This window comes from Trichosurus vulpecula, chromosome 3 (genome assembly GCF_011100635.1).
Source record: "Trichosurus vulpecula isolate mTriVul1 chromosome 3, mTriVul1.pri, whole genome shotgun sequence".
Lineage (NCBI taxonomy): Eukaryota > Metazoa > Chordata > Mammalia > Diprotodontia > Phalangeridae > Trichosurus > Trichosurus vulpecula.
The window spans coordinates 40,867,407-40,890,087 of record NC_050575.1 but is presented as its reverse complement, the minus strand read 5'-3'; the positions used below and the strand labels follow the sequence as shown (position 1 = coordinate 40,890,087).

At 36.6% G+C, this 22,681-nt stretch overlaps 1 protein-coding gene across 6 annotated transcripts in view; it reads right to left on the bottom strand.

Annotated features, from left to right (window-relative positions):
• RALGAPA1 (Ral GTPase activating protein catalytic subunit alpha 1) overlaps positions 1 to 22,681 on the bottom strand; it is a 339,477-nt gene that overhangs the window by 87,925 nt on the left and 228,871 nt on the right. For all 6 annotated transcript variants that reach the window (XM_036751008.1, XM_036751009.1, XM_036751011.1 and 3 more), the window contains one exon: positions 466 to 1,330. In XM_036751008.1, the coding sequence (XP_036606903.1) occupies positions 466 to 1,330 (865 nt within the window). The remainder of the gene's footprint in view (positions 1 to 465; positions 1,331 to 22,681) is intronic.

Genomic DNA, 22,681 nt, shown 5'->3' with positions numbered 1-22,681 from the left:
TGAGTTCATTTTTACTTAGTGTCTTTACTTAATGCCCTGAGAATTTAAGAGTATAAGACCTAAACAAGAATATGTGAAAGCACAATATGCACATACATTATATGCACACGCATCCACATCCATATATTATTAATTGCCACGCACAACTTGCGGCTATTTATGGCCCTTGGGCAGCTTGCCTAAAGACTTCCTATACATATTTTTCAAGGGCAGCCTGAAATCCTTTGGCATGCAATAAGATGCCCAAGGCTTGCAAGTTGTGCAGGCCTGCCATAGAGCTATCTTTTCTCTTTCTCTTATGATCTACACCCATATCTTTCCTACCTCAATATTAATATGCCTCTCTTTCTATCTAGAGATTGGGGAGGGGGGGGAAGAGGGAGAAAGTGGGAACCACTAAAAAGATTTTCTTATAAACCAAAAAGTATTTAAATGTAAAACCAAGTATTTTTTGTTCATCCTTACCTTTTGTCCCAGGAATTCATTCCCAATATACTGAGGAGCAATCTGCAATAATAAAATGCTGACTGAGGCTTCTGAGGTGTTGGTTCATCTTGTTCCACAGCTTTCATATTTAAGTCATTAAAGTACTTTTCAACAAATTCCCTCTCTTCTGTGTACTGCTTAAGGATGGCATTGATAACATCGTTTTCTTGTTTTTCAGAGATGCATACAGGTTGTGGTGCAGGAATGTTGAGTGAGACACCAGTCCTTTGTAAGCATTCAGGACTAGTAACACCTAAATATTGGAGGAGCTCATCAAGAACATCCTCTTCATCTCTTATTGTATCCCAAGTTGGCACTGTTTCTCTGAATCTCCTCTTAATCTGGAGTGCAAGTCCATCTCTAACAGTTACATCCTCTAGATTGTCACTAGAAGTTGGAGTATCTTCTGGCTTCTCTTGGTTAGACAATGAAAGCATGAATGACACTGGCTCTGAAGAATATCTTACAGAAGGTGATCCATAAAGGATGGCAGAGTCCCACGAATATTTACCTGACAGATCACGAACTATAATTCTGACATTTGAATTAGCTGAAGTGAGCCCAGCACATAATCCTCCTCCAGGCATATTCTCTTCTGATCTTATCTGGATACAGGATACCAATGTCGTGTTGTTCAATACAAAAAATTGGAGATTTGGACTCTCAAAAAGCTCAGGAGAAAGTTCAGAACTTTCACTGTAATGATTGTCATGATTTTCACAAACTTGACTTGTTAGCATAGCAGGACCACCATTCATTGGATAGTGACCTAAGTGGTTTACCAGGTGTGTTATAACAGTACGAGCTGCAACTGAGATTAATCCTTGTTGAATCTGAGTTTTTACTGTAAGTAAAAAAATAAAAGAATGGGTAGACTGATGCTTAAAACATATAGTATCTAGCAAACAATATAAAAGCAAATTTATATTTAAAAACATCATGTTTGCAAACTGCCAAAAAATTCTGCTATCAACATATCTGATATAAATACTACTTATTTCACTTTTGCATTACAGAAGTAAAGGGAGGAAAAATGAAATTTCTTTAATGCAGATACGTTGACTCTATAATCAATAAAAAGTTCAAGATTGTTTCAATGTCTTTGTTTAGGGGTCCCAAATTTAAACCTATGTTAGTAAATCCAGAATAATGGTATGGCTGCAAAGAAAAACAAGATGTTGTTATCTCTCAGAAAGTCAACAAGTTAAAAATTAAGATGAGCAACAAAAGCATTTCAAAACGAAGCAACGAAATCAATTCTATTGATAAAATTTCCTATTTCTTGAGTAGATTTCTAGATTCACATGGTTTATATCAAAACCTGGCCACACGACTCTAGATTTTATAGATAATATATACTGCTTCAGAATTAAGGAATCTTCTGCTGGTCGTAGATATAAAGGTGAAAATTAAGAACTGGGAAAGAGGCTAAGATAAAGTAGTCTATCCAATTATTATACCCTGGGAGAAAAAAACCTTTTATAGGCAGAAATGCTGTAATTTCTAAAAACAAGTCACTTTCTTGGGTTGGCATAATCTAGTTTGGACAGTTATGCAATTTGAACTCCTTTCTTTTGAATTAAGATTAGGTCAAAGAAGTAGAGAAAGAATGATACATGACTGTCCAGATGGGTTACCTAGTAATAAAGGAGAAAATTTTAAGGAAGGGATAGGCTAGTGAGAAGCCTGAACTTAGTAGGCAGGAAATAAAGTGGTTAATATCAGGAATTGAAGAAGACAAAGGGTACAGCAGAAGGGAAGAGAGAGCAAATGTCTGACAATGAGAGTGAGGACTGGATATATTCATGTGTAAGGGAAATGGGGAATAAGCATAAGCATTTATATGGTATCTACTGTGTGCTAGGCACTGTACATTCAGGCTTTACAATTATTATCTCATTTGGTAGGTGTTATCATCATCCCCATTTTACAATTGAGGAAGCAAAGGTAAATAGAGGTTAAGTAACTTAGCCCAGGGTCACCTAGCCAGTAAGTACTTGAGGTGAAATTTGAACTCATGTCTTCCTGACCCCAGGCTGAAAGCTCTATCCACCGCGTAATGTATAAGAAAGTAGAATGGCTCTTCAGGGGGAAAATGGATATTCGATGAAACGGGATTTTCAAGTATTCCTGAGGAAAAGACCAGAGCTGAGCAGAAAATGTGACTTTCAAATATAAGACTTAAGCATAAAAAGGTAAAGAGGAAAGGGGAATCTTAAGGGACTCCATAGGAAGATGATACTTGTAACTCATAAGAACTTTCTCATTATCAGGGCAGTTAGAATATAGAGGACATAGGTGTGAGCTGAATATGATGGGATAATATCTTAAAATTAAGGGGTGAGAAAGAGGAATGCACTTAGAGAAAAGGAAAAGGAGAGGTAGAATGGGGGTAAATTATCTCACATAAAAGAAGCATGAAAGAACATTTAAAGTGGAGGGCAAGATGGGGGAAGTGGTAGGGAATGTCTGAACCTTATTCTCCTTGTAATTGGCTCAAAGAAGGAATAAAATACACACTCAATTGGGTATAGAAATCTATCTTACCCTATAGAAAAGAAGGGAAAGACAGATTAGAAGGGAGGACAGATTAGGCGAGGCAGTAGGCAGAAGCAAAACACTTTTGAGGAAGGACAGGGTGAAAGGAGAGACAGTAGAATAAACAGGGGAGAAATAGGACTGAGGTAAATACAGTCAGCAAATATAACTGTGAAAAAAATTTTGAAGCAAGTTTCTCTAATACAGGCCTTATTTCTCAAACATACAGAGAAATGAGTCAACTTTGTAAAAATAAGAACCATTCCCCAACTGATAAATGATCAAAAAATATGAAGTCAGTTTTCAGATGAAGTAATCAAAGCTATCTATAGCTATATGAAAAAATGCTCTAAATCACTATTGACTGGAGAAATGCAAATTAAAACAGTTCTGAAGTACTACCTCATACCTCTTAGATTGGCTAACAGGGCAGAAAAGGAAAATGACTAATGTTGGAGGGGATGTGGGAAAACTGAGATATTAATGACTTGTTGGTGGAGTTGTGATTTGATTCAATTAGATTTTGTGTTATTATAAGGGTTTATAGAAGCCTTCAAGTCTAGCCCACCCAAATATTAAGTGACATGCCCAAGGTTGTAAGTGACCAAGTGAGGATTTAAATCCTGGTCCTCTGACTCCAAATCCAGTATAATTTCCATTCTGGGAGTCATCTGTATAGAGAAACCAGGGGAGTTGATGAGATCATGGAGGAAGAGCACATAGTCTTGCAGAATATCTCTGTTTGGAAAGGGGCATTTTAGAAAGATGATCAGAGATTAAGGAGTAGATATAAAGATAAGAAGGGAACCCTGCAAGAACACAGGCATGAAAACTGAAGAAGGGAGCATCCAGAAAGGGATAATCAAGAATGTCAAACGTTCTTTTTCTGACATTCCATCTTCTGCCTCCATGCATAGTCTACTTACTTAACCTCTTCTTCAGAGCATCTCTATCCCTATTTAAGTCTCAGCTTAAGAGCTAACACAAGACCTTTTCTGATCTTCCCAGCTGTTAGCAATATTTACATTTGAAATTAGTTTGTATATAGTGAATTTTCTTATTTATCCATCTGTTGTTTCCACTCAGCAAGAGCGCTGAGAGAAGAGATTGTTTTTGTTTTCTCCCCCTCCTCTCCATTCCCCGGGACTATCAATATCGAGCACTTAATAAATGCTTGCTTTCTGTTAAACTGAGTGGTAAAAAGGGATGAGGATTGGGAAAACAGTGTGACTTAAGTAGTTAGGAATGAAGGCAAACTGCAAGGAAATGAGAAGGACATGGAAAATGGCAGAAGGTAGGTCACTGCTCTTTCTCTGCAACCTCCAAATAAACAAGAACCTCGAAATAGAATAAAATTTGCAATAAAAAGAAAAGGGAAATGAAAAAAAATAAAAACTTACACAATGTAACTCTTAGAGGAGACTATACCTAAAGACAAACTCTACAGCCTAGTGGCTTCTGCCCAGTATTGCCCTGCTTTCCCAAAGCCTACTGCATTGGGAAAGCCCTGCATCACTCCTTGTTGCCGTGATTTCAGGCACTGACTTTTGGAATTAACCCCTGGCAGTACCTCAGGGTGGATCCTACTCCATGGATGAGTTTAGGAGAGTGAATCCAACTAGCCCAGGGTTCTGGAATAAAGAAAGGGGAGTGCATGTGGAGAATTATGGGGAAGGAAGGGCCTAGATATGTAAAGATGGTTACAACTATTTAGTACCACATGAGCAGAAGCAGGTACCCAGCAGAAGGAGTGAAATGTGGAAGACAGACCCATTTGAAAAGGTTTCTGAGGACAGCTTCTTCCTACTTCCCAACCCACAGCAGTGTCCTTTTCAACCAGTCCTCCAATGTCAGCTAAGGGAGCGAAGAAAGTCAGAGAAAAGGGTAAAGCCCAGGAGAGTGGCTGTGGTAAAAGTAAGTAGGTCCAATTGCAATGACCAATACAAGCCTTCCTGGAGCAGTATCCCAACTGGCTCCCTTTACTCTAAGGGAAATAGGCCTTGTCCAATTATGCAGAGAGACATAAAAGAGGAGAAACAGCAAGAGTTACAGGTGAAAAATTACTGGGCTTACAGAAAGAAAAAGATTGGTACTAAGAAACACATTTACAGCAAAAGACATCACAGACAAATCAGAAATTATTCATAAAGATAGATAAAATCTTGATGAGGAAGAAAAATGGACAAGCATTCAAAGAAAAGAGCCATTTAAGTGGACAAGAACTTCAAAACAAATAAATCACAATCCCTTTAAAAATGTGATGTTATTACAACAAATACTTTTAAGACCCCCTGAAACAGTGATAAAGCAACACCAGGAAATCTCAAGAATGGTTCAGAAAGGCAATTAAAGAACTAAGTGGAAAAAAAAAGAAAAAATAAACTGAAAATCTCAAAGAAATAAGCACAAAAATTAAAGCATTTAAGAAAGAAATCAATTAATCTATTAGCAAGCATTTCATAAACATTTAATCAACAAGGTTAAGAAAAGACTAGAGAATTAGGGTATGTGTGAAGAAGCCACTATCTATAACAGGAGATTCTCTGAAATAAAGAACTGGAATACAAAAATAACAGTCAGAAAGAAAATTAACAAAAGGAAATTAAAAAATAAGACTAAAAGAATGTTGTTCCTTAAGAGAATAGACTGTTTCCCCCTTTCTTTGTATCCCTAGTGCTTACTATTACTTGATAAATGCTTACTAACTGCCTGAGAATATATGAAAACTCTATAAAATAATACTAAACTTGAAAATAAGATGTGATTTCTTCCCCAAAACATAATTAAAATGAAAATCTTAATAAAATGATTCAAATAATTATGCAGAAAAACTGCAAACAGTAAGGAGTAGAACTAAATCACAAAAGAGAAAGACACCTCCAATCAATTTATGAAGAAACATTTTCAAATTCATATTCTGAAAAGCAAAGTCGATTGCTTTGTAAAAATAATATATTTTGAAAAGCTGAACCTGAGGATCAAAGGATATAAATGAATATTAGCAAAACAGTAGAATATGAATCATTCTGACAAAAGAATACAGAAGTATAAATGTTACTCAAAATGCAAACAAAAAGTTAAATATAAAAAACTCAGAAAGCTGTGAAAATTTAAGAAATGAAATGTTTATTTTCATGTGGTTAAGGCTAGACAAAGCAATCGCTGGATTTTATTTTTGTTTCAGAGAATACAAGTCTAAGAGGCAACAAGAAGGCAGAATGAGCTAAAGATCAATCAACAAATATTTAAAAACTTCCTAAGTGCTCGGAACTGTGTTAAACACTACAGATACGAAGGGGGGCGGAGCCAAGATGGCAGCTGGTAAGCATGGACTAGAGTGAGCTCCGTACCCGAGTCCCTCCAAAAACCTATAAAAATGGCTCTGAACCAATTCTAGAACGGCAGAACCCACAGAACAGCAGAGGGAAGCAGGGCTCCAGCCCAGGACAGCCTGGATGGTCTCTGGGTGAGGTCTATTCCACACGGAGCTGGGAGCTGGGAACGGAGTGGAACAGAGCCCAGCCTGAGCGGCGTGGACGATCCAGACCAGAAGCCGGGCGGAGGGGGCCCTAGAGCCCTGAATATGTGAGCTGCGGCAGTTACCAGACCCCTCGACCCACAAACACCAAAGACTGCGGAGAAGGTTAGTGGGAAAAGCTGCGGGAGTGGAAGGAGTTCACGGTTCGGCTTCCAGCCCCGGGGGCAGCGGAGGTGGGGCAGCTACAGCTGTTGTTACTTCCGGCTCCAGGCCCACCTGGTGGGAGGAATTAAGTGGCGGATCAGAGCAGGAGAGCAACAGCCTGCTGAAGATCTAAGCCCAGCCTAGACTGGGGGTCCTTGGGGAAGGACGAGTGCGGCTCTGACAGAGCTGGCACCTCCCCCCCAAACGTAGAACATAGAACTCGTTAGTCTACAAGCAGTCATACCCCACTGAAAAACTCAAGGGTCAAGTTAGTTGGTTGGGAATATGGCCAGGCAGCGAAAACGCGCCCAGATTCAGTCTCAGACTTTGGATTCTTTCTTTGGTGACAAAGAAGACCAAAACATACAGCCTAAAGAAGACAACAAAGTCATAGAGCCTACAACCAAAGCCTCCAAGAAAAACATGAACTGGCCCCAGGCCATAGAAGAACTCAAAAAGGATTTGGAAAAGCAAGTTAGAGAAGTAGAGGAAAAATTGGGAAGAGAAATGAGAAGGATACGAGAAAACCATGAAAAACACTACAGATACAAAGAAAAAGCAAACAATGGCAGTGTCCTAAAGAAGGACATTCTGAATCTTTATGTATAGTAAAAAAGTATGTGCTAAATGCATACAGAAAAGCCAATCAGATCTTAGGGATTCCAGCGTCTAGCAGCCTGGTGGAAACTTCCCAGTGAAGCTTCTAAGAGGGAATTATTTGAGGAGAACGTGAAGATCTCCTCACCTTGGTTTCTCCTTCCCCTTCCCTTTGACCAGAGGAGGACCCTGTGAACTTCAGAGAATTGAAGGATTTTTGGACTTCCCATTGCAATCCTAGTCCTATCAGCATCCCTAGAGTGGTGGACATAGTGCCTGCATCAAGAGTGGAGAACAGATTTGACTCACTGAGGAAAGGTGGCTTCAGGACTCTATTGGAAGCCCCAAAGAGAAGCTACACCATGCCTGATGAATTTCATGGGTACTCCATAAAGGGCATAAGAATTTCAACAACCAGGAGCTTCCAAACATTTGAATCTTTGGGTTCCGAACTAGCTTGCTATTATGGATGACCCATGGGGTAGTTTGTTTATTCAATACTCATATACTTTGTATGTTAACTGATAAACAATGCCAAGGAAAAGACCAATGAAATCATTAAATCAAGATCTAACCTGAAAGATAAAATTATGGAAATTTAAAATGAACAAGGTGAATTCACTATAGGAAATAAAAGAAGTATTAGGAATTGTTATATAAGCTAAACATTATCAATCATTTATTAAGCAACTAGTGCCAGGGGACACAAGTATAAAAAATGAAACAATCTCTACTCTCAAGAAATTTATATCATACTGAAAATATAAATCTGAGAATTCAAAGGAAATCAATGAATATCTACAGAAATAGACTAAACTAGACAAGAAATATTAAAGTACCCAATCTTAGAAAAAGAAATTAAGCAAGTCAAAACTGAAAGGTGCAACAGAAAAATACAAAAAACAAGAATTACAAGATAATTTAATCAAACATGTTAAGAGCAATTAGGAAAAAAATTAATCCCAAATATAGAAACAGAAAGCATACTAAAAGATTCCTTTTGTGGAAAAAAAAATATGGTCTTGATATCCAAACAAGGGAGAGAAAAATAGCTCTCAACCAATCATTCTAATGACTACTGATATTATGTAATGACTACATGATATTATTGGGAGAGTATGGACCTCTATCCAGAAAATAGTTCACTATAAACAAACTGGATTTAAACCAGGGAAACAAGAATGTACAACAACAATATAAAAAAGAATAAGCATTTATTAAGCACCTATTATAGTCCAGGTACTGTGCTAAGTGCTTTATAAATACCTCATTTGATCCTCACAACAACTGTGTGAGGTAGATGCTATTATTATCCCCATCTTACAGATGAGGAAACTGAGGCAAAGGTTAAGGGACTTGCTGTATCAGTAAGGCAAGATTTATGACCACGAGGATGACCATGAACATGCCTGTATGGTTCAGGATAGCAAAGTATGAAAAACTCTCTAGGCAAGAGGCAGGGGAAGTGTAACATTTATTTAGATTCCAGAGGATAAAATCCCAAGACCAATAACCCCAAATCGATATAGCATTAATTATATTCCAAAACCAGTAAGCCCACCTCAATGTAGCAACAAGGAACTCATAACACAGTATTATAGTAAGGAACCAAGTCATACTGTAAACTTTCCCAAATAGGGCCTTCCGGTAAGCTCAGGAATCCTAACTCTCAGCTCAGCACTCTCTTCAGCAGCTCTGTCGACACTGGCTCTCTCAATGTCTGCTCTTAAGCGCCCTCTTGATGTCTGCCACCTCAGTGTCTTCTCAGTTCTGCTGCTCTCAGTTCAGTCCCTCTTCAATTCCGGTTACCTCACACTCTAGGCTCTCTTTATGTATAGTCCTAGCCAGTGTCTGATTGGCTAGAACTCAGGTCTCTGATTGGCTGAATTCATGATTGAATAAAACTCAGTGCACATACCATTGGCTCTGGTCTTAGCAACTCTCCTTAGGGCCCTGAGGGCTTCACACCCAAATGGGCTTAGTACTTAAGAGACTTTGGACCTACTTACAAACAAAGATATAATCAAGCTTTCCCACCTAGCCCCACCTGAGGCCTACTGAATGGGTGGGGAAGATCTTTGTTCACATTAATACTACACTACCCAAGGGTCCTAGAGTTATTAAGTGTCTGAGGCCAACTCAGTTTTTCCTAACTCCAGACCCTGTACTCTATCCACTGCTCCACCTAGCTGTGTCTATATTTAAACAACAAAGACAATAAAACCATAAGATAACTGAAATAGAGGCAGAAAAAACCTTTAGACAAATTACAGCCCTGATATAAGTGTAAAATCAAGCTAAGCATAGGTATGGAAAGGGCTTATTAAATACGATCAAAAGCATATATTTCGAAACTAGAATGAGTACTATTCAAAAATAAAGAAATGGTAGAACCTTTCTCATTACCAACAGCGGTAAGGTAAGAATGTGTCTACTCACTACTATAACTGGAAAGAGTTCCAGAAACGGTAGCCAGAAAAATAAGACAAGGGAACAAAATCAAAGTCTGGTAAACACTGGCAAAGAAAAAAACTATCCCTACTTGCAGGTGGCAAGACTGTATACTTACTTAGAAAAGCCCAGTGAAAGAATGAATAAAAGAACTTAAGTGATAAATAGGTTCAGCAAGGCACCATAACGCAAAATAAATCCACAAAACATATTAATATCATTTCTATGCAGCGCTATCAAAAACTAGGAAGAAATGAGACATATTCCACTCAAACTAACTACAAAATTGTTAAAATATCCAAGATACAGAACAGATTTCTATCAATATAATTACAAAGCACTCTTTGTGAAAATGAACACCTAAATAGTTACCAATCACGATTAAATTCTGGCAATGAAGGAAAAGTGACACTACTACCTAAGTTAATTTAGAGAAGTAATATATCAAGTTAATGAGGTAATACTATTTCGAATGAGGCACAATATGAAAATAAATTCAGAAAACCAAAATTATTCATGAAATGGGCCTAGAATTACCAGACCTCAAACTTCCATTCTCTCATTACTCTTCCTTGAACTGTTCTTATTGACAAGATATGATCACCTCGGTAACATACAAACACAGAAAACAAATCTGTCCAAATCTAAACCACCCATAAAAAAACCTTCACTGGATCCTGTTATGCCATATGGCTAATTGTTCTTTATCTCTTATTCTCTTCTTTGACTGCCTGAATAAGCTATCTATAATTGGTGCCTCTACTTCAGCTCTCATGTTCTTTTTTAAAAACAGATTTTTAGGGGGAAATTGTGGAAAGATGGTGGCATGTTGGGACAAAAAGTTATTCAGAACCCCCAAAAGTACTCCATTGGGGCTTAGAGATGCTTCATTTTATGAGACCAGAGGGAATTCTCTTCTAGTCCAAAGAGGGTTCCTGAGTCATATGGAGATTCTGGGATAAACAAGGTGAAGAGCCAAGTACAGAGAGTAGCTTGCAGGTAGCCTCCCCACTGGAGCCTTCAGGGTAGCCCCTAACATTCTCAGATTGAGTTCTGAAATTCCCAGGCCCAGTCTAGCAGAAAAAGAAGAGTACTGCGTGGTTGTGCTTGAAAAAGAAGAGTACCGCATCGTTGTTCAAGGCAGGGCCAGCATAGCACTCTGAGAAATGGAGTGGGAGACTGACAGTTCTAACAGGTCACCAAAGTGATTAAAGGATTTCCAGGAAAGTTCTAGCTGTCACCAGCCAAGCTTCCAGAAAAAGCAATATCCAGCCCAAGCTGTCTTTGAAGCTTATGGTAGAAATCCAGCTCAGAAGAGAAGCCTCTGGGCCTAAGACCCAGTGAGAAGGACTCCAGGCAAAACCAATAGTTGGTAGAAGTTTCAGAGCCCTATGATGAGAGAAAGACTCCAGACAGAGCCCTGAGCCCTTAAAGTAGAGACCTAGTCTGACCTGCTAAAACCAAGATCAGATAGAGCCTGTCCATACCATTCAGTTGTGGAGCTTGATCAAAATGCAGCCCACCTTATCCCTATAAGCAAATCAAGGAATACTCTGACCACCATGAGGAAATACCTTGGTTTGAGAGCGGTCTAGGAGACAAACCCTGAAGAAGATGACAATTCCCAAACAAGTCAAAGGAAAAAATTCTCTGTCCATAGGTATTGCAAGATTATGTGGAAGAAATGAAAGAGACACAGAACTCAAAAGTTAGGGAGAAAAGAATGGCAAGGAAAACTGACACCTTAAAGTAGATGGTGGAAAGCTTCGCTCAAGAACTGAATGTCCTGAAAATTAGAATGGGACAGAGAGAAAAGAATGACTAAACAAAACAATAAGAAATATACCTTAAAAAACCTAAAAATTTGAAAAAATAGAAGAAAATCCAAGAAACATAAATGAAGAACAATTAACCTAGAAAACAGGTCAAGTAGAAACAATTTAAGAATCACTAGACTCCAAAAGTTATGATCAGAAAAAAAAATCTAGATATCAATTTTCAGGAAATTCAGGATTAGAAACCATAATTCAACCATATGATGTTTTTGAGAAGCATACTTAAAACACAGATTTGCATAAAGCTAAAAAACACCACAGAGAACAAATCAGTATCAATACCTAACATTCATGCACCTAATATCACAGTGGGAATCTAGGTGAACAGCTGAGTGAGTGCAGTGGGTAGAGCACTGGGCTTGGAATCAGGAAGACTCATCTTCATGAAAACAAATCCAGATTCAGACACTTATTAACTGTGTGATCCTGGGCAAGTCAGTTAACCCTGTTTACCTTAGTTGCTCATCTTTAAAATGAGCTGGATAAGGAAATGACAAACCACTCCAGCATCTTTGCCAAGAAAATCTCAAATGGATTCATGAAGAGTTGGGCATGACAGAAAAACAACAACAAATATCATAGCACCTAAATACTTAAAGAAAAAGGTTAATAGAATTGAAGCAAGAGATAAATAGTAAAATGGTAATAGTGGGACACCTTAATACATTCTCTTTAGACAGACCTAGGCAAATATAACCAAAAAATAAACAAGAAAGAAGTTAAAGACTTGAAAAGGGCATAGTTCTTTAGAATGTTATTTAGTCTCCAATTAGTTTTAAGTTTTTTTTCTTAACAGGGCCTTTATTGAATAGAATTTTTATTGCACTGTGATCAGTAAATAATCATTTTAGCATTTCTGCTTTTCTACTTTTTCTGGTGGTCTTTATGGCCAACACAGGGTCAATTTTTATGAGTTGCCACATACAACTTTGAGTATGTAAATTCCTTTTTCTTCCCATTCAGTAACCCCCAGAGATCTATTATCTCTATTTTCTTCTAAAGCCCTTTTCAAGTCCTTAACAAAGAAAATTACAATAAGACAACATATCTACACTTATGGGATGTAGTTCGGAGGGAAAATTTATATCTCTAGATGCTTTCATCAATTAAAGAGAAAGAACAAACCAATGATATGGGCATGCAATTAAAAATAACAAATAACAACAAATAAAAAATCCAACTAAATAAAAAGGTAAAAATTATGAAAATGAAAGAAGAGTCTAATAAAATTGAAAGCCAAAAATAACAAATAAAACTGGGAGCTGGATTTTTGGAAAAAAAACATAAAAGAAATAACTGATTTTTTAAAAGAGAGAGAAAAATAAAATTGTATCAAACATGAAAGAGAACTGGCAACAATTGAACAGGCAATGAAGGAAATTTATCATAAACTATTTGGCCTAAGTATATGGTAACAAAGCTTACAATTTAAAGGAAAATACACAAATATTAACAAAATTTTTTAAAAGCCAGTTTAACAAAATAAGATAGAATATTCAAATAATCTAATATCAAAACCAGATTTTAAACAAGCCACACATGAATTCCCAAACCAAATGGATTCTCAAGTGAATTCTATTAAATATTTAAAAAAAATCAATTCCAATACTACATAATTTGCTTGCAATAATAAGAAAGCACCTTTTCAATTACTTTCCATTGCACAAATATGGCCTTGTTATCTAAATGAGACAAAGCAGATAAAGAAAACTATAGAGCAATAAATCTAATAAACACTGATGCAAAAATTTTAAATAAAACATTAGCAAGTAAGATGAAACAACATATTGCAATACATGTTAATAAATGTGAATAATAAAAACCAAATGATTGCATGAATAGATGTTGAATAAAAGCTTTTGACAAAATCTAACACTCATTTCTATGAAAAACTCTAGAAATCAAAGGAATAAATGGCCATTTCTATATAGTAAATATTTATTACTACTTGCTATATATACTATGTGTAGTATGTATATAAGTATGTAGTATATATGTAGCATATATGCTATTCTAGACTATATCCCTATACAGTATATATCTATATAGTAAATAGTATTTATCTAAATAAAAGAAGAAAAAATATATGTAATGGAGAAAAGTCAGAGGCATTTCCAGTAAGATCAGGTGTAAAGAAAAGATGCCCACTATTGCAATTACTAGAAATGCTACCTTTATTTATGGGAAGGAAGGAAAGAAGGAAGGACGCATGGAAGGAAGGAAGGAAGAAAAAAAGTTGAAGGGCATAGTCAAAGAGGAAATAAAATTATTTATTTTTACAGATATTGTTGTATACTTAGAGACACCTAAAGAGTCAACTTAAATTTAACTGAAATGTGAAGAACTTCAGCCAAGTTACAGGATATAAGACAAATATACATAAGTCATTAGCATTACTATATATAACCAACAAACTAGCAAGAAGGGCCAGAAACAGAAATTCCCTTCAAAATAAACAGAAATCTATGAATTACTTTGGAGGATATCTTCTAAGAGTAATACAGATTATATAAATTTAATTATAAAATATTTTTGTAGCAATATAGGCATAAATAATTGACGAACATTAATTGCTTACAGGCAGGTTGGGCAAATAATTTTTAAAAAATGATGAAACAGCCCAAATTAATGTACCTTTTAAGCACTGTACCAATGGAACTCCAAAAATATTTCATTGAGAAAAAATAATAACAAAATTCACACGAAGAAATCAAAGATCGAGAATCTCAAAAGTGATAGAGAAAGTGGAAAGGAAGAGAATCTATCACTACTGGTATTGCTATATAGTACAGTTATTAACTGTACTACAAAGCAGTAATCATTAAAATGATTTGGCACTAATTAGTAGATTAAGTACAAAATATATTGAAGCAAAAAAATTAGTTGCACTGTTTTTGATAAATCCAAAGATCCCAGGTTTTGGCAAACTATGTAAATATGTATTGAGGATTTATCTTTCTTTTATAGATTCTTGAATTTGGTTATTATATAAAAAATGTTAATTCTTGTGAATTTATTTTACAGCTTGCAATTTGTTGAAGCAATTAGTTACCTCAATGAATTTCTTTATAGAGTCTCTAAAATTTTCTAAATAAATCATGTTATCAATAAGTAGAGATCATTAAATGTCCAATTTTTGGTCTTTACTTATATCTTTAACTATTTTTTCCCTTCCTTATTGCCACTGTTAGCATTTCTAGAACTAAATTAAATGGAGGAATGGAGAGTCTTGTTTTTTACTCATGTATTTCAATTTCAAATTTCTGAATTGAAATGATTAAGGATAGTGATCTATAATTCTCCTTTAGTACTTTATCCTTACCAAGTTTGGATATTTGTGTTGTATTTGTCTCATAAAAGGAGCTTGATAGAGTGCTTTCCTTCTGAATTATTTTAGGATGATCTGTGTAGTACTGAAATACTTACGAATTGATTAGGACCAAGTCTCTTCCATTCCTTCCTTCTTTTGGTAGTTCCTTTTTGGTCTAGTTCTATTTCTTCTTTGATCATTCAAATTTTTTATGTGGTATTCCATTTGTTTTTGAAGGCAGTACCCAATTTCTTTTGTGTTGTTTTATTCACAGTATAATTATGTGTAGGAGGTTCTGATGGCTATGTTTATTTTGTTATTTCACCTTGTTAATTTTTTATTTTATTGTAGCATTTCTCTCTCTTCTTAATCAGGTTGGTTAAAAGTTTCTAAATTTTCCTTTATCAGCTCCATAGTCATTTTGATTACAAATTTACCCATTTGTCCTCTAATTTTCAACACTCATTCTTTTGTGCTCGTTTTTGCCACTTGTTTTTGGGCTAATTTTTAAAATGCACATTCACTACACAAATCCTCTACTATTTTACTAATGTTTATTTTTAGGGATATAGTTTTTCCTCTGAAGAATACTTTGTTTGCAGACCAGAAATTTCATCTTGTCTTATCATTGGCTTTCACATAATTATTGTATCTAGTATTTATTCTTTGACCCATTTATTATTTAGGATTTCATTATTAGTTATCCATTGAAGTCTGCGTTTGTGGTTTGTGCTCCCTGAATTGATTGCTACTTTTATTATATTAAATTTTGTAAAGGATGTGACTGTTACTTCTGTGTTTGACAATTATTTGTACTTTCTCTGTGTACACAGCCAATTTTGTTAAAGTTACACGTGCTGTTGAAAAATGTGTACATTATTTGTTTGTCTAATTAAAGCTTCAGCTCCAGTTTCTCCAAATTTACATTAGCCCTTTCAGTTTTCTTATTATGAAAGAGGAACATTAAAGTCTCCTAAGATTATTGTGATAAAATCTTCCAATTGAGTTCATTTTTCTTTCATCATTTTAGATAATATTCCACTTGGAATATAAGTTTAGTATTTATATTGGATTGTTGTCTATGCTTCCTTTTAGTATAATGTAATTTCCTTGTTTATTGTGAAATTTTTGCTGTCTCATAGCATGTTTCTTTTTCCTGCTTTTTTAGTTCATATAATACATAATAAATTCTGTTCTAGTCTCTAATTTTTATTTTATGTATTTCTTCACTTTTTAAATGTCATCTTTATATGGAACAGTTTTGTGGGGTTTTGTTTTCTTATCTAATTTGTCACTATTTTTGTTTTATTGGATTGTTTAATTCATTTGCATTTAAGGTTATAAGTGATTTATATTTTCTTCTATTTCTGTCTCTAGTATTGATTTTTGTTTCTCTTCTTCTCTTAAACTAGTACTTTGTCCCTATGATTAGTTTTGTTTATTCTACTATAAGTCTCTCTGCTTCTCAATAGAACCCACCGCCTTCCATTTAGCAAACTTTTCCCTAGTTTTAGAATTCTACTTAACTTACTGGTATTTTCTTTTCACCTTTGAATTATCTAATTCTTCCCTCTTTCTTCTCTTCTTAAACAGGTAATTCAAAATCTGCCTCTCCCCTCTAATATTAACTTCTCTTTTTTCTGCTCCTTTTTCTAAAAAGGATTTCTTCACCTTCTTCACTTCAATAATTCTCTTCAATTTCTGTTTATTCTAAACTTTTATTCTTTGATTCATGATTTGTCTACTTACTTATTCCTTCTTTAGCCTATGTGTTCCTCATGGAATTAAAACTTCCAAAGTATTAAGTTTAAGTTCTTTATTTTTAACAATTCCTTTGGTGTTGCCTTTCAGGATCTTTACCTGTCATTTCTTTATTTTTCTATTATGCCTCACTCTTAAGAAGATCAAATTATGAGGTAGGTAAATAAGGATATCAGCACTGCTGAGTGATAGAAATTTCTCTGTGTAGCAAATTGAGTGGAACAAGTCTATCTTCTGCCTTAGCTGTAGGTCATTTCCTAAGTGGGTCTGTAGCCTCCTACTCTATTCAAAGGTAATTATTCCTAGGAATTCTGGTATCTTTTTCCTGAGGCAAGATGTTGTTCAAGAAGGAATAAAACTCTTAGATGAATTCATCTCCCATGGTAAAGTCCTTATCTCCCAATGCAAAATATATCCGTGACATCATAGGAGTGTTTTTTTCTTTGTACCTTCTTCTCTCATTTAGTCAAGGCCTCTGCCTTAACCTGTCGTTTTTTTTTTCTTGCCTCCCTCTGGTACCTCATCCATTCTCTTATAAGCCCTTCTTTTGGATAAAAGACTACAGGAGTTATCTTCCTTTGGTTCTTTATCTACTGACTTGTAGGGTACATTACGTATGTCCCCCAATGCTTCATCTCCTCATTCCCCTTTTATGTGCCTTCCTAATATGCAATTTAGCCCCACAAGAAGAAGGACTGATTCATCTGTAGGGGACTTTGTAGTGTTTAGTCCATGGTGATTCAGACCTGCCTGCTCTTCTACAATAACTGCTCCTACTTCTTTAAATTCTGCTTTCATCTTTATCCCTATGTGTACTTTTCAAAAGAAATCTTGTAATGTACTTTTTGTGGCTGTTGTTGTTTATTTTAACCCAACATAAGTCTCTTTCTTTCTAGGCTTTTGTGTGTGAGTGTGTGTGTTTGTTTTTTGCAATAGAGTTTTCCTTTGGAAAATATACGTGCCTTCTTTCTGTTTTTATAATTTGGATGTATTTTTAGGCTGAATAAATACCCCCCATATCTAACTTATTTTCTTTTTAAAGAATATCCTGAGAGGATTCTGGGCAAATGGCAAAGTAGGTAAGAAAAATTTCGGTTTTCTGTATTTCGTCCACAGAAAAAGACTGAACATTGCCTCAGAGGGAATGTAAAACAGTAAAAATAAACAAAAGTCAGAGTAAAGCTGTTGTTCTCCTAAGAAGACCCCGGGAAAGACCTGACCTCCTGGTGCAGAGGTTCAGCCCAATGAAGGGCAAACACCTGCAGGCCAACTCCACGGAATTAACAAACAACAAGCAGTGAGGACAGCTGGGGTAGGGAGGCAGCCTCAGCCTCAGGAGCTTGCACCTCGTGGAAAGTGTGGGGGGTCTGACAGCTGAGAAGGAGAAGACTGAAGGACCTTGCATTGTTGAGGAATGCCAAGCAAAGCTGTGCTGATCAGACTCATTCCAGGCTGTGGCTACAAGGAGAAGGAGCTAGCACACACCTGGTGAATGCAGTTGCACAAAGGCTGGGATCCTGCTAGGTGGGGGCACCTTCAGGAAACCAGAGTCCCTGGTTTCAGTTCCAGGGAAGAGAGGACAGTTGTAGTTTGCAGCCACCAGAGGAACCATCCATAGGGAGTAAAATCATATGTAAGACAGTGTGACCAGTGGCTCTAGCAGTGGCTTAGGAGTAGAGAGGAGAGCCCAAGGTTGAGTCCTGGGACAGACCTCAGAAAATAACACAAAGAAGGACCTGAAAGTTGGGGTATTACTCCCTGTTATCTCGGGAATAGAAGTTGATCACACTAATAGCTGCAAAAAGTAAAATAAAATGAGCAAGCAAAGGAGAAAGAACACAACCACAGACTGAGGGGACAGAGATCTGGGTTCATATTCAATGGAAAATAACAGAGCTAAAAAAAAGTTACTCCTTTTTCAATGAGAAATATCAAATGGTCCCAAGCACAAAAAGATTTCTTAAAAGAACTTAAAAAGAAAAGGCAGATATGATAGACCTCTGGAGAAAACTAAATGAGGATAAAAAGGAATATACTTTCTTCTCAGTGGTACATGGCACATACTCAAAAATTGACCATGTATGAAAACCTCACAATCCAGTGCAGAAAGGCAGAAGTAATCAAAGCATACGTTTCAGATCATGATACAATAAAAATTATTTGTAACAAAGAACCGTGGAAAAATAAGCTGAAAATGAATTGGAAACTAAATAATCTAATTCTAAAGAATGAGTAGGCCAAAGAACAAATCAGAGAAACAATTAATAACTTCATTCAAGAGAATGACAATAATGAGACAACATACCAAAACTTATGGGACGCAGCAAAAGCAGTTCTTAGGGGAAGTTTTATATCTCTAAATGTTTACATGAATAAAACAGAGAAAAAGGAGATCAATGATTTGGGCATACAGCTGAAAAAGCTAGAAAAAGAGCAAACTGAAAATCCCCAATTAAATACCAAATTACAAACACTGAAAATCAAAGGAGAGATTAATAAAATTGAAACCAAGAAAACTATTGAATTAATAAATAACAAAAGGGTTGGTTTTATGAAAAAACCAATAAAATTGATAAACCTTTGGTCAATTTGATTAAAAAAAAAAGAAGAAAACCAAATTAGCTGTATCAAAAATGAAAAGGGTGAGTTCACCTCTAATGAAGAGGAAATCAAAACAATAATTAAGAATTATTTTGCCCAATTGCATGCCCCTAAATTTGACAACCTTAGAGATATGGAGGAATATGTACAAAAACATAAATTGCCCAGGTTAACAGAAAAGGAAGTAAAATTTCTAAGTAACACCATCTCAGAAAAAGAAATTGAGCAAGCCATCAATGAACTCCCTAGGAAAAAATCTCCAGAAGATGGCAGCTGGAAAGCAGGGAGTTGCGTGAGCTCGCCATCATGTCCCTCCAAAAATCTATAAAAAATGGCTCTGAACAAATTCTAGAAATGCAGAACCCACAAAATAGCAGAGGGAAGCATGGATCCAGCCCAGGACAGCCTGGATGGTTGCTGGATGAGGTCTATCCTGCACGGAGTGGAGGGGAGCAGAGCTCAGCATGGGAGGCAGCTGGACCAGCCAGACCAGGAGCCACGCAGAACAGGCCCTAGCACCTTGAATCAGTGAGCTGTGGCAGTTACCAGACTTCTCAACCCACCAACACCAAAGACAACAGAGAAGGTTAGTGGGAATAGCTGTGGAAAAAGCAGTTTGGCCACGGGCCCAGGGGCAGTGGGGGAGGTGCAGCTACAGAACTACAGCTGCAGTTACTTCTGGACCAAGGCCCACCTGGTGGGAGGAATTAAGTGACGGATCAGAGCAGGAGTGAAGAGCCTGCTGAAGATTTGCATCAGGTCCGGGTTGGTGGTTCTTGAGGAAGGAGGAGTGCTGCGGTGGCAGAGCTGGTTATACAGAAACAGCTCTGAAATCAACGGCATATCCCCTCAAGCTTGGAACAAAGTACTCTTTACTCTACAAGCAGTCATACCCTGACCAAAAACTCAAGGGTCAAGTTAGTTGGCTAGGAACATGGCCAGGCAGCGAAAAAGCACCCAGATTCAGTCTCAGACTTTGGAATCTTTCTTTGGTGACAAAAAAGACCAAAACATACAACCAGAAGAAGTCAACAAAATCAAAGATCCTACATCAAAAGCCTCCAAGAAAAACATGAACTGGTCTCAGGCCATGGAAGAGCTCAAAAAGGAGTTGGAAAAGCAAGTTAGAGAAGTAGAGGAAAAGTTGGGATGAGAAATGAGAATGATGCCAGAAAACCATGAAAAACAAGTCAATGACTAGCTAAAAGAGACCCAAAAAAATACTGAAAAAAATATTGAAGAAAACAACACCTTAAAAAATAGACTAACTCAAATGGCAAAAGAGCTCCAAAAAGCCAATGAGGAGAAGAATGCCTTGAAAGGCAGAATTAGCCAAATGGAAAAGGAGGTCCAAAAGACCACTGAAGAAAACACTACCTTAAAAATGAGATTGGAGCAAGTGGAAGCTAGTGACTTGATAAGAAATCAAGACATTATAAAAGAGAACCAAAGGAATTAAAAAATGGAAGACAATGTCAAAGATCTCATTGGAAAAACCACTGACCTAGAAAATTGATCCAGGAGAGATAATTTAAAAACTACTGGACTACCTGAAAGCCATGATCAAAAAAAGAGCCTAGGTATCATCTTTCAAGAAATTATCAAGGAGAACTGCCCTGATATTCTAGAGCCACAGGGCAAAATAGAAATTGCAAGAATCCACAGATCGCCTCTCAAACAGATCCCAAAAAGAAAACTCCCAGGAACATTGTCACCAAATTCCAGAGCTCCCAGGTCAAGGAGAAAATACTGCAAGCAGCCACACAGAAACAATTTGAATACTGTGGAAAAACAATCAGGATAACACAGTATCTGGCAGTTTCCGCACTAAGGGACCGAAGGGCTTGGAATACGATACTCCGGAGGTCAATGGAGCTAGGATTAAAACCAAGAATCACCTACCCAGCAAAACTGAGTATCATGCTCCAAGGCAAAATATGGACTTTCAATAAAATAGAGGACATTCAAGCATTCTCAGTGAAAAGACCAGAGCTGAATAGAAAATTTGACTTTCAAACACAAGAATCAAGAGAAGCATGAAAAGGTAAACAAGAAAGAGAAATCATAAGGGACTTACTAAAGTTGACCAGTTTTGTTTACATTCCTACATAGAAAGAAGATGTGTATGATTCATGAGACTTCAATATCATAGTAGCTGAAAGGAATATGCATATGTATATATGTGTATACATATATATACATATGTGTGTGTCTATGTATACATGTAGGTATGTGTGTGTATATATATATATACACACACACACACGCACACACACAAAGGACATAGGGTGAGTTGAATATGAAGGGATGATATCTAAAAAAATAAAATCAATTTAAGGGATAAGAGAGGAATATATTGAGAGAGGGAGAAAGGGAGAGATAGAATGGGGTAAATTATGTCGCATAAAAGTGGCAAGAAAAAGTGGTTCTGTAGGAAGGGAAGAGGGGGCAGGTGAGGAGGAATGAGTAAATCTTGCTCTCATTGGATTTGACCTGAGGACAGAATATCATACACACTCAACTGGGTATATGACCCCACAGGAAAGAAGGAGGAAGAAGATAAAAAAGGGGTGATGATAGAAGGGAGGGCAGATGGGGGAGGAGGTAATAAAAAACAAACACTTTTAAAAAGGGACAGTGTCAAGGGAGAAAATTCAATAAAGGGGGTAGGTTAGGAAGGAGCAAAACATCTTTCACAACATGAGTATTGTGGAAGGGTTTTACATAATGATACACATGTGGCCTATGCTGAGTTGTTTGCCTTCTTAGGGAGGGTGGGTGGGAAGGGAAGAGGGGAGAGAATTTGGAACTCAAAAGTTTTAAAAACAGATGTTCAAAAAAAAAGTTTTTGCATGTAACTGGGAAATAAGATACACAGGCAATGGGGCATAGAAATTTATCTTGAAAGGAAGGGAAAACGGGATGGGAGGGGAGTAGGGTGACAGAAGGGAGGGCTGATTGGGGAACGGGGCAACCAGAATATACGCTGTCTTGGAGTGGGCGGGAGGACAGAAATGGGGAGAGAATTTGTAATTCAAACTCTTGTGAAAATCAGTGCTGAACCAAGAAAACTATTGAATTAATAAATAAAACAAAGAGCTGGTTTTATGAAAAAACCAATGAAATTGATAAACCTTTGGTCAATTTGATTAAAAAAAAGAAGAAAATCAAATTACCAGTTATCAAAAATGAAAAGGGTGAGTTCACCTCTAATGAAGAGGAAATCAAAATAATAATTAGGAATTATTTTGCCCAATTGTATGCCCATAAATTTGACAACCTTAGAGATATGGATGAATATCTACAAAAACATAAACTACCCAGGTTAACAGAAAAGGAAGTAAAATTTCTAAATAACCCCATCCATCTCAGAAAAAGAAATTGAGCAAGCTGTCAGTTAACTCCCTAGGAAAAAATCTC